The 20,585-nt window shown below is 48.0% G+C and overlaps 2 protein-coding genes across 2 annotated transcripts in view; both read left to right on the forward strand.

Moving 5' to 3' along the window:
- On the forward strand, window positions 1–8,072 carry NECAP1 (NECAP endocytosis associated 1). The gene is made up of 8 exons (XM_075714774.1): window positions 1–173; window positions 1,941–2,041; window positions 2,193–2,297; window positions 2,708–2,789; window positions 3,195–3,303; window positions 3,386–3,572; window positions 5,444–5,537; window positions 5,658–8,072. The coding sequence occupies exons 1-8, from the start codon at window positions 76–78 to the stop codon at window positions 5,704–5,706; spliced, it is 825 nt and encodes a 274-aa protein (XP_075570889.1). The 5' UTR covers window positions 1–75; the 3' UTR covers window positions 5,707–8,072.
- LOC142594084 (C-type lectin domain family 6 member A-like) overlaps window positions 6,001–20,585 on the forward strand; it is a 22,664-nt gene continuing 8,079 nt past the window's right edge. The window contains exon 1 of the mRNA XM_075714788.1: window positions 6,001–6,039. The gene's annotated coding sequence lies outside the window, so the exon portion shown is untranslated. The remainder of the gene's footprint in view (window positions 6,040–20,585) is intronic.

Below are 20,585 nucleotides of genomic sequence, written 5' to 3' on the forward strand. Positions count from 1 at the left end.
GGCGGTCGGAAGTGCCCCCGCTTATTAGGCTCCCACCCTTCGCTCCTCGCCGGCTCGTTGGGGTTCGCGGCTGAGATGGCGGCGGCTGAGATGGAGTACGAGTCCGTCCTCTGCGTGAAGCCCGATGTCAACGTCTACCGCATCCCGCCGCGCACCTCCAACCGCGGGTACAGGTGAGGGAGCGTGCGGCGCCCGGGATCGCCCTGGCTTGGCGCGGCACAGCCCATGGCTGCCCTGCCCGCGGGGCTGCGGCCGCAGCCCCGCGGGCAGGGCAGCCATGGGCTGGGCCTGGGAAGGGGCGTTCTTGCCCCGAGCGTGGCCGTGGGACGCCGTGGCCTGCTCTGAGGCCTTAGTCCCCCCCCTGCGCCGGCTGCAGCTCTGGGGGACATGCCGGCTTGAGTCACTTCTTGTAGGTGGTCTGCGCCTAAAAGCGGGAGCCTTGGCTCCGTGCTGTGGAGGAGCAGGGGCTGCTCTGTCAATCGTGTGCGGGAGGTGAGGGCACCTGAGCTACTTGCTCTTCCAGGCAGAGCTGACCTCTGCTCCTCATTTGCCTGGGACGTGAGTCTGGTGCGGTATAGCCGATTGGTTTAGTGGTGGACTTGGTAATGTTAGGTTAATGGCTGGACTGGATGATCTTAAAGGTCTTTTCCAACCTAAATGAGTCTATGATTCTATCTTGAATTTGGCCTGTTGGCTCTCACAGTAGCAGCGAGGAAGCCAGGAGGAGTTCAGCAAGATTCTTAAGAAGAGATTGCAGGACAAGGAGGTAGAAATGCCTTCTCTCTCTTTACCTGAAACCAGTGGGGTTTGACTTTGTAAGCTGTGCCCGCAGGCTTCCAGGAGAAATGGTTTTGTGCTCTGAAGCACTGATGAGTGTCCGTGGTACTCACTGAACTTGGCAAACTGTTGCCGCTGTGGATGCAGTGCCTGGCCGCAGGTGTTTGTTTCTGGCTGTAGAATCCTGTAGGTTGGGGTTTGTTTTCTCTTTTTTTTTTTTTTTTTTTCTTCTTCCCCTTTTTTTACCTTCACAACAGTCTCTAGCAAAGAGTCAAGATGGCTGTGTGTATGATGTTTTACCTAGCATAAGCTAGCTGGCTCTAGGTTCAGCGGTACTTGATATTATTTTACATCATATTTTACATCTTCTGCATCAGGAGAGGTTTAGACTGGACATTAGGAAAAATTTTTTCACAGAAAGAGTGGTCAAGCATTGGAACAGGCTGCCCAGAGAGGTGGTGCAGTCACCATCCCTGGAAGTGTTCAAAAAACAGGTAGACGTGGCAGTTTGGGACATGGTTTAGTGGGCATGGTGGTGTTGGGTTGATGGTTGGACTGATGATCTTAGAGGTCCTTTCCAATCTTAATGATTCCTAGTTTTTAGTTTCATTAAAAAATAATGCAGCCACCAAGCCAGGAAACATGAAATTATTACTCTACCCTTAATTTGTTTAGTGGTGGACTTGGTAGTGTTAGGTTAATGGTTGTACTGGATGATCTTAAAGGTCTTTTCCAACCTAAACGATTCTATGATTCTGTGATCATCAGGGTAGAATAATGGAGTGGCTTTTCAGCATGCTATTAATTAATTTTTCCTGATGCTCATAAGTCACTTATTAGTTGTTTTTAGGTTTACTGTTCAAAGTGAGTTTCTGGGCTTCAGTCTCCCTTCTTCTGCAAGCTGATAAAGGGAAAGACAGAGTTGATGTTCTGTGGACTGTATCTATTTCCCTTTACACAGAGGAAAGAGAGGCCAGTCAGAGCCATGTGTGTCGACTGGCAGCAATGGAGGGAAGCTGAGATGTCATACGTTGTTTGGGGAGAGAAGTGGAATAAGGCAGCTGCAGGTGTTGAAAGTTTGGGAGCATAGACTTTTGCTGAGATGGTTGGGCAGGAGTGGAAGGGTTGATGTCTGGTCAGTGAACTGTTGCTTTTCTTTTCAGGGCATCTGACTGGAAACTGGACCATCCTGACTGGACAGGGCGGCTTCGTGTCACCTCCAAAGGCAAAACTGCATACATAAAACTGGAGGATAAGGTTTCAGGTAAGGGAAAGGCTGTGGCTTGGCAAAGACTGCGCCTGTGATTGCTGCTTATGAGCCTGTGCTTCTAAGCCTGCTCAGAGCTGTGCATGGCAGCCCTGGCCATGCTTTAGCAAGCGGTTGCTCTCCTTAACACCCAGTTCTCTGTCTGCAGGAGAACTCTTCGCCCAGGCTCCTATAGATCAATACCCTGGCATTGCAGTAGAGACTGTGACAGATTCCAGCCGCTATTTTGTCATTCGAATTCAGGATGGGACTGGTGAGTTGAGGGGTCATGTATGTGCCAAGTGTTAGGGGTGGAGGAGACTTAGCCTGTTGGAGCTGGGTGTATGCCAGGTGGACTGAAATGGTGTTGGGAGTGCTGAAAAGTCTGGGTGATGTGCCTGGAGGGGTAGGAAGGGAAGGTTAACAAAGGAGGGTTCTCTATGTTGCACAGAGTCCAGGGGGCTGGGAAGGAACATTCAGTTTCTGAGAGTGCTGCATGGGAAAAAGGGTGCATCCTGAAGACTAGGACCAATGAACTTCTGTGAGCTGCTAGTGTCCAGCTGCAGATGTGTCAGAGGGAGGTAGCACAGAGTGGTTTAGGAGAAACAGAAGGATTTTGGAGTGAATGAGCACAAGGGCCCATTTGCAGGGCACCTGCAATGACTCCTCCTGTCTCCTTGCTAGGACGAAGTGCTTTTATAGGCATTGGCTTCACGGATCGTGGTGATGCCTTTGACTTCAACGTCTCTTTGCAGGATCACTTCAAGTGAGTTGTGCTTTTCTGGAATGCTGTTTTTCCTCTGGCCTGTAGAACTTGGCGGGTGGTGGTGCATGTTCATTTAGTGCAGGCTTCCTTGGGATGGTCATGAAGCCCTACTCTGGCTTCATCAGGGACACTTGAGTGTGCTGCCAACTGCCATGCAAGCTGAGAGTCCTGTAGGGTCAGATCTGTAAGTCTTAAGCTTAGGTTCTGTGATGCTACAGGTGCAGAGTTAGTCTCCTGGGTTTGTGGTGGTCCCAGCTTTTTGCTGTACTACACTGGGAGTAGGGAGGTAGCTGGTTTGTTAAGACAAGGTAGTTCTTTGGCAGGGTGGGGAGAGGAACCATGTGTTTCTCTGAAACCCTGTTTGCCTTTGCCACAGCGTCTTATGTCTTCCTCTCTTCTTTTTAGGTGGGTGAAGCAGGAGACTGAGATCTCCAAGGAGTCCCAGGAAGCTGACACACGTCCCAAATTAGACTTAGGGTTTAAGGAGGGGCAGACCATCAAACTGAACATTGGGGTAAGCAGCCCAGTTTACCCTGCTTCTTTCTCTGGATATGCCACTGGAGACTATTCTTCACTTGTCCTTTCTTTTTATACAGAACATGACGACAAAGAAAGGAGGAGTAGCCAAGCCCCGTGTGTCTGGATCAGGGGGCCTAAGCCTGCTACCACCCCCACCAGGAGGCAAAATTGCAGTCCCTCCTATACCTCCCCCTTCTTCCACAGCCATTGCCAACCATGTCACACCACCACCCGTGCTGAAATCCAGTAACGTGAGCAGTGCAGGTAAACATTACCATAGAGCAAACTGTCAGACACTAGTAGGTGCATAGAGAGGACTGAGGCCTGCTTCAGGCAACTGGTGTTCAATCTAGTGCCAACAGTGCCCTGTGAGACATGATGTGTCCTGAGGGCTTTGCTCTCTTTGACCTGAGGATCTCCATGCTTGTTTAATAGTATCTGCTTGTTGTCCTTGCAAGGAGGACAGCGTTGTAGCTCCTGTCCTTGCAAAAGGAGAAACCAAGTGACTTGATGAAAATGATCTGGGGGGGTGGGGGGAGGTGGATGAAATTTAAATAGTTGGATTTTTCTGAACTTGTAGGTGCTTTAGGGGCACTGGCAGACCTCTGTAGGGTGTCCAGAAAAGTACTGCAGTCACTTGCTTTCTGCAGAAAAGTATAGATAGACTTGTGGTTGTTGTTGAAAGATGCAGGAAAAACACTTCTTGAGTGGCTTTGAATAGGGAGAGAGGAAGCTTTAGTATGAGCAGCAGAAAGAGGTGCAAAGTATAGTGGGATTGTGGGTATAGTGGGTTTTTTAAAATATATGTATATAATTATATACTATATATATAAAAAATTAAAAATATTTATGTTGAACTTCATATATATGTGTGTGTGTTTATATGTATGTATGAAATTCAACAAGGTCAAGTTCAAGGTCCTGCACCTGCAGTGGGGCAGTCACCAGTATCAGTACAGATGGGTTGAGAGCAGCCCTGCAGACAAGGGCTTAGGGGTACTGGTGGATGAAAATTGAGTATGAGCCAGCAACATGTGCTTGCAGTCCAGAAAGCCAGTCATATCCGGGGCTGCAACCAAAAGAAGCATGGCCAGCAGGTCGAGGGAGGTGGTTCTCTCCATCTGCTCTGCTCTCCTGAGACCCCACCTGGAGTACTGCATCGAGCTCTGGGGTCCCCAGTATAAGAAAGACATGGACCTGTTATAGTGGGTCCAGAGGAGGGCCACAAAAATGATCAGAAGGCTGGAACACCTCTCCTATGAAGAAAGGCTGAGAGAGTTGGGGTTGTTCAGTTTGGAGAAGAGAAGGCTGCGGGGAGATCTTACTGCAGCCTTTCAATATATAAAGGGGGCTTGTAAGCAAGATGGAGGAAGACTTTTTACCAGGGCCTGTATTGAACAGACAAGGGACAATGGTTTTAAACTGAAAGAGGGTAGATCTACATTGGATGTAAGGAAGAAGTTCTTTACAATGAGGGTGATTAAACACTGGAACAGGTTGCCCAGAGAAGTTGTGGATACCCCATCACTGGAAGTGTTCAAGGCCAGATTGGTCAGGGCTTTGAGCAACCTGATCTAGTGAAAGATGTCACTGCCCATATATGTATGTGACCATACAGAGGTGTCTGGAGGGCTGATGGTACTCTTGTGAAGGCAGAGATGTTAGCAGTGCTGTTCAAAGATCAGAGTGAGAAGAAACCACGAGCTTCTGAATAAGGCTGGGCTCCAGTGCATGATTTGTACTGTTAAGGTGATGCGTGCTTGGCAATTGTTACGATTGCTGAGCTTGGTCTGAGTCTGAACCTTATTTCTATGGGGAGAGGTAATATGTCACAAATCTGTCAGTTGGTCTGCTAGATAGAGACTGAATAGTTCTTGAAGATGATGTACCCCTGTAGTAGGAGCTGAAAGCTCAGTGCACATTCAGCAAGAGGAACTGCTGTTATAACAAAATCCTTAAAAAGTCTAACTTTCTTCTTCTGGAGGTAGAGCTGGAGTCGCTTCAAAGATTCTCTGCCCCTGCATCCAGCAGTTTGTGTAAGGTGACAGTGTAAGTGCCTGTGGGGTTTTCTGGGTTTTCTTCTTGATTAGCTTGATTTTTTTTCTTTCTTTTTTTTTTTTTTTCCCCTGGCTTAGATATTCTATTAGACTTAGATGCTCCTGCATCTGCATCCAACGCACCAACATCAGCTGCCACAGACCTCTGGGGAGACTTCAGCACTGCATCCAGGTAAACTGTGGTGAAGGGAGCTGCACACAAGAAGCGTAGTTTCCTGATGGGCACTGGAAGAGCCATAAGTTAAGAAGTCTTATTAGATCTGCTCCTTTGATTGTCCTTTCTTTATTTCAGTGCTGTTCCCAATCAGGCTCCTCAGCAGTCCAACTGGGTCCAGTTCTGAATGGTCAAAGCAGTGGAATGAGACAAACTGATGACCAAGAGGCTCTAGAGGCACCAAATGGGATCAGAGGGGGCACGAACCTCTCTAGTCTTCAATCAAAAACAAATCGGGACAATCCTTCCTTTTTAAACCAGATCTTCACTTCAGTCAAAACTTACTATTTTTGATCCCACAGTGAAACCATTGAACCTAAAGAGAACATAACTGACTACTCACAAGGTGGGCAAGAAGGAGAGAGGTAGCCTCATCTCTTCCACCCACTTGGCCGTTACATGGTACATCCTAGCTCTTTCCCCGTCTTTCCATACAGGGAAAGCAAGAATCCTGAAGAAGGTGGGTACAGGAAGAGGCTGGGTAGGTGCCTCTGGGTTCCTTGTCCTTTAAATTTTCTCTGGTTAGACTGTTGCTTTTTGTGGCTGCTTTCAATAGTGGCTCAAGTCTCTGCAGCTTGGCCTGCAGTACTAAGGGCAGCTGCATTTGGCTGCACCTTGTAAATGGAAGCTGTAAGGAGATAGGTCTTGTCTCAACACAAAACCCTCTTTGATTAATTACGTCTGTGGTGAGGAGTGAAACTCCCCATGCACGCACTACTCTTCCTCTCATTGGTGCAATTCTTGATCGTCCTGGATGTTCCTGTGCTCTTGTGGGAGGAGTCATGCAAGTCCTTGAGTTAGATGTGCTGCCATTGTGCTGTAGCTCCAGGTGGGAACCCCATCTTGAGGCTCCTTGTTTGGCTTGCAGGTTCACTGGAGGAACTTCTCTCATTTTTGCTCCTTTGTTCCTCCTGCCCCATGCAAAGGCCTCATTGTCATTGAGCTGTTTTAACTGGAAATAGCTTTAAAAAAAAAAAAAAAAACAACTTGTTTTTATAATTTGGTAGGTATTTGCACTAGATGACAACCAGGTAATCCCATCACTCAGCATTTCATGTTCCTGCATCACTATCCTGAGCCCTGGCCTTGTGTTGTGACTTGGCACTGTGTTAAAAGTATTACATATCCATGCCGCAGTAAGAACTATGGTGGGACAGTGGATTATTCTCTGCTGAAGGGACAATCTCCTTCCCCTTTTCAGCTCATATTTATCATTTGGGCAAGAAATGTAGAGTAGGCCCAATCTTGAGAACTGAAATTCTCCTACCTGTGTTCCTTCTTGTGGCTTTTCTTCTGAGGCTAACTTTCTAGGGATGTGAGCTGGATTTTGTAACTTGGATATATTTTTATTTTTAATGTGCCCCAAACCCCCTCTATTTCCTGTGTGGTTTAGGGGGTTAGAAAGAGGTGGAAGGCCCTTACTCTCCGCTGTTCTCTTTGTGAGAGCTTCCTAAGGCCCTTTGATCTGGACACTATCTTCAGCAGCTATGGATGTGATCTGAGGTGTAAGTCTGCTGATTACTCTGGGCAAAGCCCGTGGGCAGGCTGGAAACCTCACAATGCTAGCTACCCTCCATGCTAGCTGATAAGCCAAAACACTTGCTGGGAAGGTGGTCTCGGTGACTCTTCTACAGCTGTACCAGTTACTAGAACACTAGGGTTTTGGTACTTCACTGGAAGGTTTCTTCCTTTTTTGAACACTCAGCCAGCAGCAACACTTTTGTGACTGGGGTACACTCTGCTAGCACACCTGTGCAAGTAAATTTTTTCCCTTTGGGCAAAGATTTCCTGGTGAGGTTTTTAAAAGAGCGTAGTTAGCTGCATGCACCTTGTACTTGCAAAGGTCTCTTGTCCTTTTTGTCTTCTTACTACACTGAGGGCATTTGGAGACAAAGTTTCACTTAGACCATCCCTCTGGGAAGCAAAATTCTTGAAAATGGCTCTAAAGCTGCTGCAGTTCCACTTGTGGAAGTGGGGACCAGACTGCTGTTGGATGTATTTTAAGTAGTCATTTAATCCTGAAACCCTGGCTCTCTTGGTGTTCCCTCTGCCACCCCTCCCCTGCCTTCGTAGTCACTCCTGCAGTCTCATTGTACTTAAACTCCCTGCCTCCTCTGAGTTTGTGGGTGGCTATAATCTGCTAGCAAAGTCATGGACTCTGCTGGTTGGCTTTTTGTTTTCTTTTTCTTTTTTTGCTCAAGTCATTGTAAAGTCCTGTCATTTCAACTATGTATCAGTTCCCCAAACCAAGGAAGTTCATGGCACCAATTAACAACTAACTAGGAGCCTCTTCTGTATTGTCTTAGTTAGTATTCTGGAAATAATATATTATGTATTTGAAAAGCTGAAGAAGCAAAAATTAAAGATATATGTATATAAAGCATAAGATGTACTGGTGCAAATGGTAATTAAACAAGTAATATTGGGGAAAAGAATGTCATGAGTCTTCTAAGTTGTCGAAGTGTTGTTGCTTTGGAAGCCCTGCAGATTGAAGGTCTTTATGTCTCCAGCAAGATCCTAGTAGCCTACTTATCCTTCTGCAAGTGTGTTATGGCCTGCAGACTGGACAAGAGCAACTTTAGGAGTGAATGGGTTCAGGGTCTGTCCGGGCAAAGAAGTAGGAGCATGGAAGAAGGCATGGAAGAAGGCCACAAAAATGATCTATGGCTGTTCCAAATGGGGTTTAGAAAAAAAAGCAAAAGCAAAAAAAAAGAAAGTCCCGAAACCAAACAACAACATGGAAGCAGGCCTGACTGTAGGGGTGTGTGTGATGCTTGGTAAGAATGTGGATAAAACTAGCAAGTGGGAAAACTTGTTGCCCTGCCATTTAGCATTTCAGACATTAGAGGCTTCTACACCCTGTAGATGTTTTAAGAATTGATTCTTGCCTTGCTTGTAAATAGGAAGCAGTCTCTCTCCTGGCGGCAGAGATGAGCAAGGTGAGCTGAGTGGTCCCTTTGTCAGGGAGCAGCAAGGGCAGGCTGCTCTGAAAGGGAGAGCAAGCTGGAAGCTGAGTCACAGCAAGGCAGACAGGGGCAGTGGCCTTGCTGACACAGGAACAGTCCCATGGTACCTAAGCGGGATGATCAGAGCAGGTCAGGATGAGGATTTAGATGAGCAGGCTACATGGCCAGGCGATCAAGGGTGAGAACCTTAGCTGAGATAAGCTTGCAGGCAAACCTTGCTGAGGTTTCTCAAAGCCAGACACCTATATTATTTAAGCTGGACCAGAGTCCAGCTCAGGACTACCAACCTGTCAGCCTCACCTCTGTGCATGGGAAGATCATGGAACAGATCCTCCTAGAAGCTATGCTCAAGCACATGGAAGACAGGGAGGTCATTTGAGACAGCCAGCATGGATTCACCAAGGGCAAGTCCTCCTGCCTGACCAACCTAGTGGCTTTCTATGAAGGAGTGACTGCATCAGTAGACAAGGGAAAAGCAACAGATGTCATCTATCTGGACTTATGTAAAGCCTTTGACACAGTCCCCCACAACATCCTTCTCTCTAAATTGGAGAGATATGGGCTTGATGGGTGGACTGTTTGATGGGTAAGGAATTGGTTGGATGGTCGCATCCAGAGGGTAGTGGTCAATGGCTCGATGTCCACATGGAGACCGGTGACAAGTGGGGTCCCTCAGGGGTCCATACTGGGACCAGTGCTATTTAACATCTTCATCAATGACATAGACAGTGGGATCAAGTGCACCCTCAGCAAGTTTGCAGATGACACCAAGCTGAGTGGTACAGTTGACACGCCAGGAGGATGAGATGTCATCCAGAGGGACCTAGACAAGCTGGAGAGGTGGGCCTGTGTGAACCTCATGAGGTTCAACAAGGCCAAATGCAAGGTCCTCCACCTGGGACGGAGCAACCCCCAGTATCAATACAGGCTGTGGGATGAAGGGATTGAGAGCAGCCCTGCAGAGAAGGACTTGGGGGTACTGGTGGATGAAAAGCTGGACATGAGCCAACAATGTGCACTTGCAGCCCACAAAGCCAACCAAATCCTGGGCTGCATCAAAAGGAAGCATGGCCAGCAGGTTGAGGGAGGTGATTCTGCCCCTCTACTCTGCTCTGGTGAGACCTCACCTGGAGTACTGTGTTCAGCTCTGGGGCCCTCAGCACAAGAAGGACATGGACCTGTTGGAGCGTGTCCAGAGGAGGGCCACAAAAATGATCCAAGGGCTGGAGCACCTCTCCTACGAGGCCAGGCTGAGAGAGTTGGGGTTGTTCAGCCTGGAGAAGAGAAGGCTATGGGGAGACCTTGTTGTGGCCTTTCAGTACTTAAAGGGGGCCTGTAGGAAAGATGGGGATAATCTTTTTAGCAAGGCCTGTTGTGACAGGACAAGGAATAATGGTTTTAAACTAAAGGAGGATAGATTTAGATTGGATATAAGGAAGAGATTTTTTACAATGAGGGTGGTGAGGCACTGGAACAGGTTGCCCACGGAGGCAGTGGAGGCCCCATCCCTGGAAACATTCAAGGTCAGGTTGGACGGGGCTCTGAGCAACCTGTTCTATTTAAAGCTGTCCCTGCTCACTGGAGGGGCTTTGGGCTAGATGATCTCTAAAGGACCCTTCCAACCCAAAGCATTCTATGAGTCTGGGCAGCCAACCCCCCAGAAGATGGAGAATATGCTCAGGGCCCTGACATTCTTCTATCAAGCCTGCTTACAGCCATCTGTTCTTGCACAGCCATGTTTGCTCAGTGTTCCTCTGCCAGACAGCAAAGCTCTGCATGTGGTTGTGTTGAAAGCACAACAGAAGTCTTGTGGCCTGGGTAAAGATGAGAAGTCTTAACCTTTTAAGTCAGCTGTTTGAATGACACCAGTAAACGCTGGTGTCATTGTCAAATATTCTAGCATATGTGATGGCCAAAAAACCCCACCAAAACTCTACATTTCTTCAGGTCTAGGAGCAAAGCTGTTACGCTGTTCTGGTGAATAGGGTGGATATGTGTGTAGGTCCTGGCCAGGCAGAAGGTGAAGGGTCTTGTCCGTGAGCTATGGTGAAGCTTCTCTGACTTCTCAGTAGGTGCTTGCAGCAAAAAGGGTTGAATAGCCTAAGAGGCTATTTCTCCAGAGTAGGAGGATTTTCAGGTGAGGGTGTATTTAAAGGAGGTGCTGGGATATACTCCTGCTTGTGCAGAGAGAACCATAGAGGATTGGGAAACAGTTCATGAGGGAGAGCTTAGTCCTCTCTGGAGATCTTCCCGATCCCCATGTCTTTCCTCAGAGTGAGGCCTGCTAGAACACAACAGCTTGATGTGTCTTCTGTAAATCTCCTCCCCCTTCACCTTGGTGACCATTGGGAACAATCTTTCCACCCCAGTGGGAGAAGTTGGCTGTGACAGTAAGTTACTGGTGAAATGACTTAGCCTTTGACTGGACTGGCTGAATCCTTCCATCTTGTTCTGTGCTTTCTGTTGGCAGTGGTTTCTTCTAATGTAGCAGAAGCCAGTATGCAGGCTGCTTGAGACCTACAGTCTCAGATGTTGCAGACAATAGCATTCTCTAGGTAAAGGATTAAGGCCAGGCCTTTAATGTGGATCAGCAGATCAAACTGAGCAGTATCTCCTGAAAATTTATTGTTCCGCATAGTAGATCAACTGGTTTCCTTAGGCAGCTGGGAAGAGCTGCCCTCAGTCTGAGAGGGACAATGGTCAAAGGGGGAGAAAAGTTCGTGCCAAATGGGAAGAGACTGTAGCACGTAGAAAGAGTCAAGAAACAAGTGTCAAAAGGAAGAACCCAGTGTCTGGTTGTTGGTTGTTTCTTTTGGGAGAGCTGTAGCTGAGGTGGAATGTGGTCATTTCCCCCCGCCTCCTCCAATAATTCCCTTCTACGTTCTGTGACTTAAAACTCCTGTCTTGCAGCCATGCAGTAACTGGTCCTACTACAGCCACACAATATGGATTGCAGACACAAACTTGCTAGCTTTAACAAAGCTTTGGTGCTTTGTGTGGACTCTTGAAGAAATGGAGAGGAAGAGATGTCCATTGGAGGAAATCAAACAAAATAATAAACCAAACAAGAAATGAAAAACCCCCAAGTCTTCCTGAGCTTTGGTGATGAGGGAAAAGGATCTGAACCTGAACTCATCCTGTTAAATCAGCATAAACCTACAAAGTGCTAGGAGGGAGCACAACTGGGCTGTTAATCATAGAATCATAGAATCATTTAGGTTGGAAAAGACCTTTAAGATCATCCAGTCCAACCATTAACCTAACATTACCAAGTCCACACTAAACCAATGCATAAAAACAGAGCACTGGGGTCTGTGTAGTTAATACACGTTGTAATGCCTCAAGGTCTAGGCAATCCATTGAGTGCTCATTACATTTTGTGAGCAATAGATTCTCAGTCTAGAGACCATTTTAGGTCTCTTTCTTCCAAGTTAATAGCTTTGTCCATGCTAATAGTCACAAAAAGCGCATTGCAGGATGTAGTGCCCTTCTAGTCTGATAGCTTAATTTTGCCAGCTGCCATTAGCTGTGTGTCCTCATCCAGAGTTGGGGCTCTGATAGCCATTCCTTGAAGCTGCCTCTGAGCATAGGAAGATCAGTCAGCAGCAGCTGGTGCCTGTAGTGGCTCCTGACCAGAGCCATGTTTTGCCAGCTGGGAGCCTGTGGTGAACTTCTTGCATCACCTGTGTTTGAGACAGGCCAGCCAGGTAACTTGCAATGGCCTGCTTTCCCTTTTCTTTCCCAGGCATTGTAGGATGGCAACTCCTGCATGTTGGGGCAGAGGCAGCTGGCTTGCTAAGGACACCAGATTTTTAATCCTTGAAGCAGTCTGAAGAGACATTCCCTGAAGGAGGGAGCTGCCTGTAACTTGCAGCCTTTGTGTGGAGTCCTGTGCTTTAGGGCTGTAAAGAGGTGTGGTGCTCACCTGGTCTGCAAGCCTGGCTGGGTTGGTGACACCTGCAACCAGGGCTTGCACGTTCAGTCTCACCCGTGACCATGTGCTGCCACCTGCTGCTGAATCCCCTTGTTGCGGGGCTTCTGGCAATCCCTGGGCTCAGCCGCCATCTCCAGGGACTGGCTGGGCCGCCAGCAGTCGGGAAGCGGGGGATGCAGGCAAACATCCCCTGGGACCTGGCTAGCACTGGTGAAGTTAAACTAAAGAAGAATAGATTTAGACTAGACATTAGAAAGAAATTTTTTACAATGAGGGTGGTCAAGCACTGGAACAGGTTGCCCAGAGAGGTAGTGGAGGCCCCATCCCTAGAAACATTCAAGGTCAGGTTGGATGGGGCTCTGAGCAACCTGATCTGGTTAAAGCTGTCCCTGCTCACTGCAGGGGGGTTGGGCTAGATGGCCTCTAAAGGTCCCTTCCAACCCAAAGCATTCTATGATTCTATGATACGAAAAGAAATCGCAGTTTGCATATGTCAGCGAGAGCATGCTGACTCCTGGGTTGGCTGTCTGCAGTGACCTCCCCTGGGCAGGGGAGACCTGTGCCTGGGGGTGGGATGCGGGCAAGGGCTGGACCTGGGTATGGAACAAACCATAAAGCAGAACTGCAGCATCCGGAGATGTCTTCAGGAGCATCTGAGTTGGAGGGGAAAGGAAAGGGTGTCTTGACTTTGGCACACAGGAGGCACGAAGGAGAAAGAGTTAGGCAACTATAAGATAACAGAACAAGGGCTTTGGGGGGTCTGGTTTAAAACAAACCAGAACAGCTTTGGGTGACAGCAGAGTTTCTATTGTCTTTTACTGAATGCTTCCCTCAGTCCAGTAGCAGCTCTCCCTTCATGTCCACTGGTATCATGACTTGTCATTCAAATGCTTTCCTGTATGATTTAAAACTGACCCCGGTCAAGTTTACAGATGTATGGTTTAAAGATGGGGTGTCTTGTTTTTTTTTTCCCCTTCCCCTTCCCTGCCCCCCCCCCCCCCCGCTGCTTCTTTTTGACAGTTTGGCACTAATGGAACTGGTGCTTCCACATGCAGGCATGTTCTGCTATCCTAATGCCCTCTGCACTTCAGTGCCCTCATGCAGAGTGTAGTGTAGGGTTTGGAATCGAGACGTCCCAGTCTTGTGGTCTACCAGTGCGTATATGTGTGTGTATGCATGTTGTCTGAGGTTTGGCCCGTCGGAACTGAACTCCTCCTGGTCTTTTTTGAAGTGAAGTCTAAGCACTTGTCCATGAGCTTAGGGTGTTAAGCAAACCATTCAAAGATGTATGGAGATGCTACATCATTAGTGCTACACAAACCATTGCTTTGGTTACCTGGTAGGGACAAGGAACTGGATTCCAGTGAGCAGCAGTGCCAAGAGGAGAGGGTCAGAAGAGCATTTTCTCTGGAGAGTATGTGCTAAGGGGCTATAGATACAGCAGCATAGACTGCATGACTGGCCCAGAGTTAGGGGCTGCTGTCACTAGTACCTAAAGCTGAAGTCAATACCATGGGTACATGTACAAAGCATGCTTGGAAATGACCACTGGATACTTTTTTTGGTAGAAGAACAGGAAAAGTCCTTAAGCAATATATTCCATACAGAAACAGGATTTCTCTAAGCAGAGAAACTGCCCCGAGTAGTCTGGTCTAGCTTCAGAAGCAGCTCTGCTTTGAGCAAGGGTTGAACGGGATACCTCCAGCCTGAACAATTTCCTAGCATGACTTCTGTGCTCGGCTGTGGTGAGGTGGGTCCTGCAGTGGGCCAGCAGTATCTGGTGAGATGTCTGACATGGGGGTTTGGTAGGTGGTGGGGAATGCTGAGGTTTGATGGTGATCCTTCGGCTCAGGAAGGGCAGAGGCTGTGCAAGGACCAGTGTGCTGTGCTGTGCCTGCTCGGTCTTAAAATGCTAAATACGCAAATAAATGTGAACTGGAAGCAGAGTCTAAGAGATGCAGGCCATGGTGCTGCAGGCTGGCGTGTCAGCAGGGAGCACTTTGCCCTCTGCGTCAGTCCCTGACGGCAGCTCCGGGGCCCGCAGGGAGTCAGCAGCAGGGGCCCTTTGCCCTCTGAGTCAGTGCCGGCGCCGTGCTGGAGGCTGGCACCCGGGAGCGCCGTTTGCCCGCCCTTCGCTTTACGGTGCCAACGCTGACTTTGCTGCCCTAGTGTGGTAAAAGTGGCTGACGCAGGCACCTGGAGAGGAACCACAAGTGTCTTTCCCCATCTGACCATGTTGACATCTATGTCACGGGGAGGCTCCTGCGTGCTAGAGCCCTCACTGCCTGGCATTACAAATTCCCCACTGTATTTCAGTGACGAGGTGCCAGGGAGCGTCCAGCTGAGGTGGCTGTACTCCCTGGGTTTAATTCAGCTTTCTACGGCTGTTTCCAAATGGCTTTTTGTGTAGGACGGCTCCGCTGCTCTGGAGGCAGGCAGCATCCCTCTCCCCGCTGCCGGCCGACGAGAGCGTAGCACGTGATGGGCGCAGAGGCTCCGAATGGCATGCAGGGCCGCCTTGCCTGTGGGGCACAGGGTGATTTGCAGTCTTCCTGATAAATTCACCCTTGAGGCTGGGAGCAGCCTGGGGGAGCCAGGCAATGCCTGCGCTGAGGGGAGTGCCGTGGGGCCTGGGTGGTTTGCGCTGCTGTTCCAGTGCCGTCTGGCGGGACCGCCTCACCAGTGCAGCTCTCCGCAAAACCTCCAAGAAGGCTTTACTACGTGTGCGTGGAGAGGATGTGGAGGGAAACAGCCTGAGATCAACTAAGAGTGGCCCTAAGGTTATAGCATGGGTTTGGGTGACCTTACCTGATAGCCACCATGCTTGCTTGGTGACTATGGTTGTTTTGCCATTTTTGTGCTTTTTCCACTCCGCCCACTCACCCTTCAAAAGAGGGAGATGAGGTGCATTCACCACTCACTGGGCAGAGGTGTAGCCAAACTGAATTCAAGGCCGTTGAGATCTGTGCGATCCTTGGACAGAACTGAAAATGAAGCATGAAGGATTGCTTCTGTGGGGAGGTGTTATGAACAGCTTGTTCATGCAAATCCCATGTGTCCACTCCAAGAAGCTGAACGTCACAGCCCTGCCTCTGAATCAGGCCACTGGGTCTGACCAGGACTTGGATCTGGCCCAGGTTTGGAGTCAGATGTGCAGCTGTGGCAATCAACTGCATTATCTGGATCTGATCTCCAACAATTTCTGGCCTTGAGACTTGTGGCTCAGACCCAAAAGAGGAAGGGGGTGAAGGTGTGGTGTTCCTAATAATGGCATAAAATAAAGCTGTGAGATAATGCATCTGAACGTGTCCTCTGTTGGCTTTGGTTGGATAATTTGTTAATTCTCTTCTGAAGAAACAATCCCAGGTTAATGGTATATGTAAAGAGGCGGGTTGGGGTTTCTTGTCTTTTTGAAGGTTCCCTGCATACTGTTCTTACTTCTCTTATTCCTTCTCTTATACCTGAGGGACTTTGGGAGCCTGTAATCACAGATGAGCACACGACTTTCCCTTTCTGAAGCTAACTGAGTTTGAGCTCCCTCAGCTCAGATAGCTTTGGGACATAGTGCGTTCTGCTTGAAACCCTCAGCTCTTCCTAAAACTTGGCAGAGACATGAGGGGGGAGGAATGCACAAACCCTTTTGGGGAGGAACATCTTTTTCTCATCTCTCCTACTTTTCTTTCCTTCCACCATGTTTGGCATGGTACTGTAACCATAGCATTTGGGCTCTGGGCATCTGGGCTCTGTCAAAGTGCTAGAGTGCCACTCTAGGTGGTTTTGTTCAGGACACAGAGTGTTGCTGCTGACCCAGGCCTGCCTCTGGTGATGTGCTGCCACCTGCCAGAAGTTAGTGTGGCTTTGTAGTGCCAGAGCCTGTTTTATCCCTCCTACTCTTGGCTCTCACCTCCCTTTCTCGCTCTCCGTTCAGTTTTTCTCTGTTTCCCTTTCACCCCTGGATACTCAAATGTCCTTTTCTCTGAGCTTTCACAGCTCTCTATAACCCATTTCTTCCTAGGTCTCCTAGTGAGTCTGTATGGTACTCTGGTTCAACTTCTGTCATCAGCAGGGGTGACTGCCTTCCAAAAGAGGTCTCTTCTTCCTGCAGCTCTGGCCAGTGTTGTCAGCCATGCATGAGAAGGGCACAGGATGCTTTTCTCTCAGGTCCCAGAAGGCTGCAGTGCTCTCACACTGTTCCCTAGAGCTGAGGGAACTCAGCTCCTGCAGTGAAAACTACAGCATCCTGCCCCCGCTTCCCTAGCCAGTTCCTTGCAGCAGGGTATGCAGTGGGATCACTTATTGCTAGATTCCCTCTAACCAGCCAAATCCCTCATGAGCTCCCAAGGAGTTCTTGCTCCATGAATCCCTTCAATCAGACATCTGCCATCCCTTACTAACCACTCAGTGCCAGGCCTTGGGGCCTCATTCCCCATGCTTCAGTGCCTTGTTACGCTCTTCTGTTGGCTGCGAGGACTCTGCTCTCCCTTTATTACCTCCATGGCCAATTCTGCCTTAATCCCTAGGAGAGGAGCAAGGTGATGTGGAGAAGGAAGACCAAGAGGGTGGAGTGCATTCACTTCTGATGCTCCCATCACCCAGGTGCAGGGACAAAAAGCCAGGAATGGGTTTAGGCTGTCTTTATCTGAGTGACCTGGAGGACTGTGCTAGCTAGAGGTGCCATAAGAGCAGGTGATGGCAGGACTGTCCTATCAGCGGGCAGTGAGGGTCCTGTTACAGATATGGTAGAGTTCTGTGGGTGCTTTCCATCCGCTGAGGGAACTGACCATTAATTCCTACCCACCTTTCCTGTCCGCTTACCATGAAAAGATCTGCTGCCTTATCCTATGGCTGCCCACTTACCTTAGAAGTGTTTGCTGAGGAACTTCACAGGTAGCTGGATTATTCTCATGCATATGATTATTGACTCCTAAGAACTACAAGAGGTATAGTGACTCCTCCCAAAGTACATCATACTTATACACATGTCCATTAATTTTATTCTTTTGTTATAATTTCTATTAACTTGGTCACTACAGATGTCAAACCCTTAGGTTCCTAAATCTCCCTGGACTTCTCCCCTCCTCCTTCTTTGCTATATTCCTTGCCATCCTGTGATTTGGTGATTAAAAGGCAATTTAAGGCAAGAGGCCACCCACAGCTATTAGCAACTGTTTCAGCCCCGAGTTTCTTGGGAACCCCTGGGACTATCTTGCCCAGACTTGCTAATTCCATACCTTTTACACAATCACTTTTATTTTGGACAGGTCCTTTGGTTTAGTCCCCCACAAAACAGGGTTCTTTTGTGATAATTTCTCCAGTTTCTTCCATGCTCACAAATAGTTAATTTAGTTTTGTTTCAATGTCCTTGTTCTCTCTGACTGCTTCTTTTATACTCTGCTCTTCAGTTGTCCTCAAAGCTTGTGAAAAGGTTCCTGCTTTTGGTATCTGTAGGAAAGGATTTATTACTAGTTCTGATGGCTTCTGCTAGTTGTTTTTTAGACTCTTTCTTACCTTTGCTTTATTGTGGTTTTACACTTAATTGAGGTCATGATCATTTCAATTTTCCTCATTTGAATGCAAGGTCAGCTTGTTGAAGAATGCATACTGATAATCTCTTTGGCTTGATATTTTAGCCATGTCAGCTTCTTTTTGCCTTTTGTCAAATCTTCTAAAGAGGTGCTAGGTATTGGCTTTGGGCTGACAATGTGATGTCCCTGTGTAACCTCCGTGCCACCTGTGATGACTGAATTCCCTCAGCTGCTCCTCTCCATTATGACTGGCTTGTTACAAGTGTCTCACTTCCCTGCAGCTTCCACCACAGCTGTGCTCAACTTCAAAAGGGGATATTTTTTGGAATGTGTGGGGTCACAACTTTAGGATTCAAGTCCTTCTCTTTGCTTGTGGATTCAATTTTAAGTCAACTGGTTCAGCTTGATTTTCAAAAGAAGTAAAGCACATGCAATCGTGCTGTCTCCTCTGCTGTTACATGGACCTGCTTGCTAAATTGGGCGAAACTGGCTGTGAGATGAAAGTCTTGCAGATACTACCTTACTCAAACTTCATTGACAGGTAGGGGAGAAAGAGCGTTAGTGCCTCTGCTGCCTTCTGTTTGGGTCAGCTAGCCAAATGGTGCCTGCACAGCTTGCAGAGCAACCACCTAAAGGCAGCAGCTGGAGCATGAGTAAGGAGGGAAAGCAAGACTGTTGTGGTGAGCAAATATACGAGTCCTAGGAAGGAGCTAGGGCTTGTGAGGTACGTGTGAGTTAGGAGCATGGGAGGTACCTGGCAGTGCTGAGTGGGGTTGAGATGAAAGATGTCTGTGGGGAAACACAGGTATTGTGGGAGGATGAGTGTGTACTGCATAGGGTGGGCAGAACACAGGTGGAGGAGGGAGGGAGTGGCTGAGGAACAGCAGCAGGAATGCAAGGAAACACAGTGCAAGTTTGGGGTTTGGTTTTTTGGGGTTTTTTGTTTTAAGCAAGGTTTTCTTTTTTCCTATTTTCAGCCCAACAGCTAACTGCTGGGCTCAATTCTCCCTATCTCCCACCCATTTACATGTCATCAGTGCATATGAAATTCAAAGCACAAATTTTACCCTCAGGAGGATCACCTCACTGTTGTTGAACAAGAGCGCAGCATAGTATTGTATGGAAGTATGGTTCAGGGTTGAATTTTGACTGCAAGCTCTGATGGCTGAGAAGGAAGAATTGAGCTGTCTCCTGATGTTTGAGCGCAATCTAGTGTATTCTAAAAAAATCAGCAGCTAGATCCTGAATTTGCATTTGAAATCCCTAGCTGTGTTTGGAGATGGCCTTCAATGGCAAAAAGCTCATGAAGCTACACTGTGACTTCCTTCTCTCTCTGCTGATTGTATTTCCCATTTCCTCACAGTGGAAAGTTTGAAACCCTACCAGGAAGTAAGCTTTTTCCCCATGGGACTGTGAGTCTCTTGTGGCTTGATTGGCTGGGGACAGGGGGGAAGCATGCAGAGGATTACTCTGACTGAAATCTCAGCATGAAATTTGATGGCATAACTAGGTTTCAGCAAACACTTAGGGAGCCTTAATTCCAGTGAGAGGGCCAAGCCTGAAGACAAAGGAGAAGTGCTGGAAGGATGTTGGAAAGAAAGGCAGCATGCATCTTCTCAAGGGACCAGGCTTCTGTCCTGCAGCTGCTCTTCTTGTATAAAAGTCACCCTCTGCCCACAACTTACAAAGGAGAAGTGAAGCCAGCTCAGTGCACACGAGACATGAGGAGGCTCCTTGGTAAAGAAATCCAGCTACATATGCCCCATTCTGTTTAGGGGCAGTTCTCCATAATCTGCGTTCAGATGTCCACCACATCCCTCCCTGCCCTTTATCTTCTGCCACATTGTTCTCCTCTGTTGTCTAATGTGTGTTCTTCCTTGCACTGTCCTATCTCGACTCCAACTCTGCCCTGTGTATGCTCTGTGCTAGCTCCCTGGATATGCTGCTAGTGTGCCATTCTGGTCTGCCTTGAGGAAATTCCAGCTAGCCAAACTAACCAAGCAAAGCTTCCTCCTTCTCGTTCTTTTGGAGACCTTATTGTGGCTTTTCAATACTTAGAGGGTTGCTTATAAGAAAGATGGAGAGAGACTTCTTACCAGTACCTGTAGTGACTGGACAAGGGGCAAAGATTTTAAATTGAAAGAAGCTAAATCTAGATTAGATGTAAGGAAGAAATTCTTTACGATGGGGGTGGTGAGACACTGGAACAGGTTGTCCAGAGAAGTTGTCAATGCACCATCATTGGAAGTGTTCAAAGTCAGGTTGGACAGGGCTTTGAGCAACCTGATCTAGTGGAAGATGTCTCTGCCCATGGCAGGGGGGTTGGACTAGATTATCTTTGAAGGTCCCTTCCAACCCAAACCATTCTGTGATTCCTGAGTTCTATCTGCTGACTGAATCCTTCTCATCCTTTTTCTCCAGGGTATCCTGGCTCATTGGCATTTCTTCTCAAAAGTCTTTCTGATCCAGCATGTATCTCAGCAGTCATTTCCCTTAATTGTCTCCTTTCAACGTCTGCCCCAGCTTGAAATCGGACTGAACAGTAGTCTGACATTTTCCCCAAGGTAATATCAGAGGCCTT

Source organism: Pelecanus crispus, chromosome 1 (genome assembly GCF_030463565.1).
Source record: "Pelecanus crispus isolate bPelCri1 chromosome 1, bPelCri1.pri, whole genome shotgun sequence".
NCBI classification, from domain to species: domain Eukaryota; kingdom Metazoa; phylum Chordata; class Aves; order Pelecaniformes; family Pelecanidae; genus Pelecanus; species Pelecanus crispus.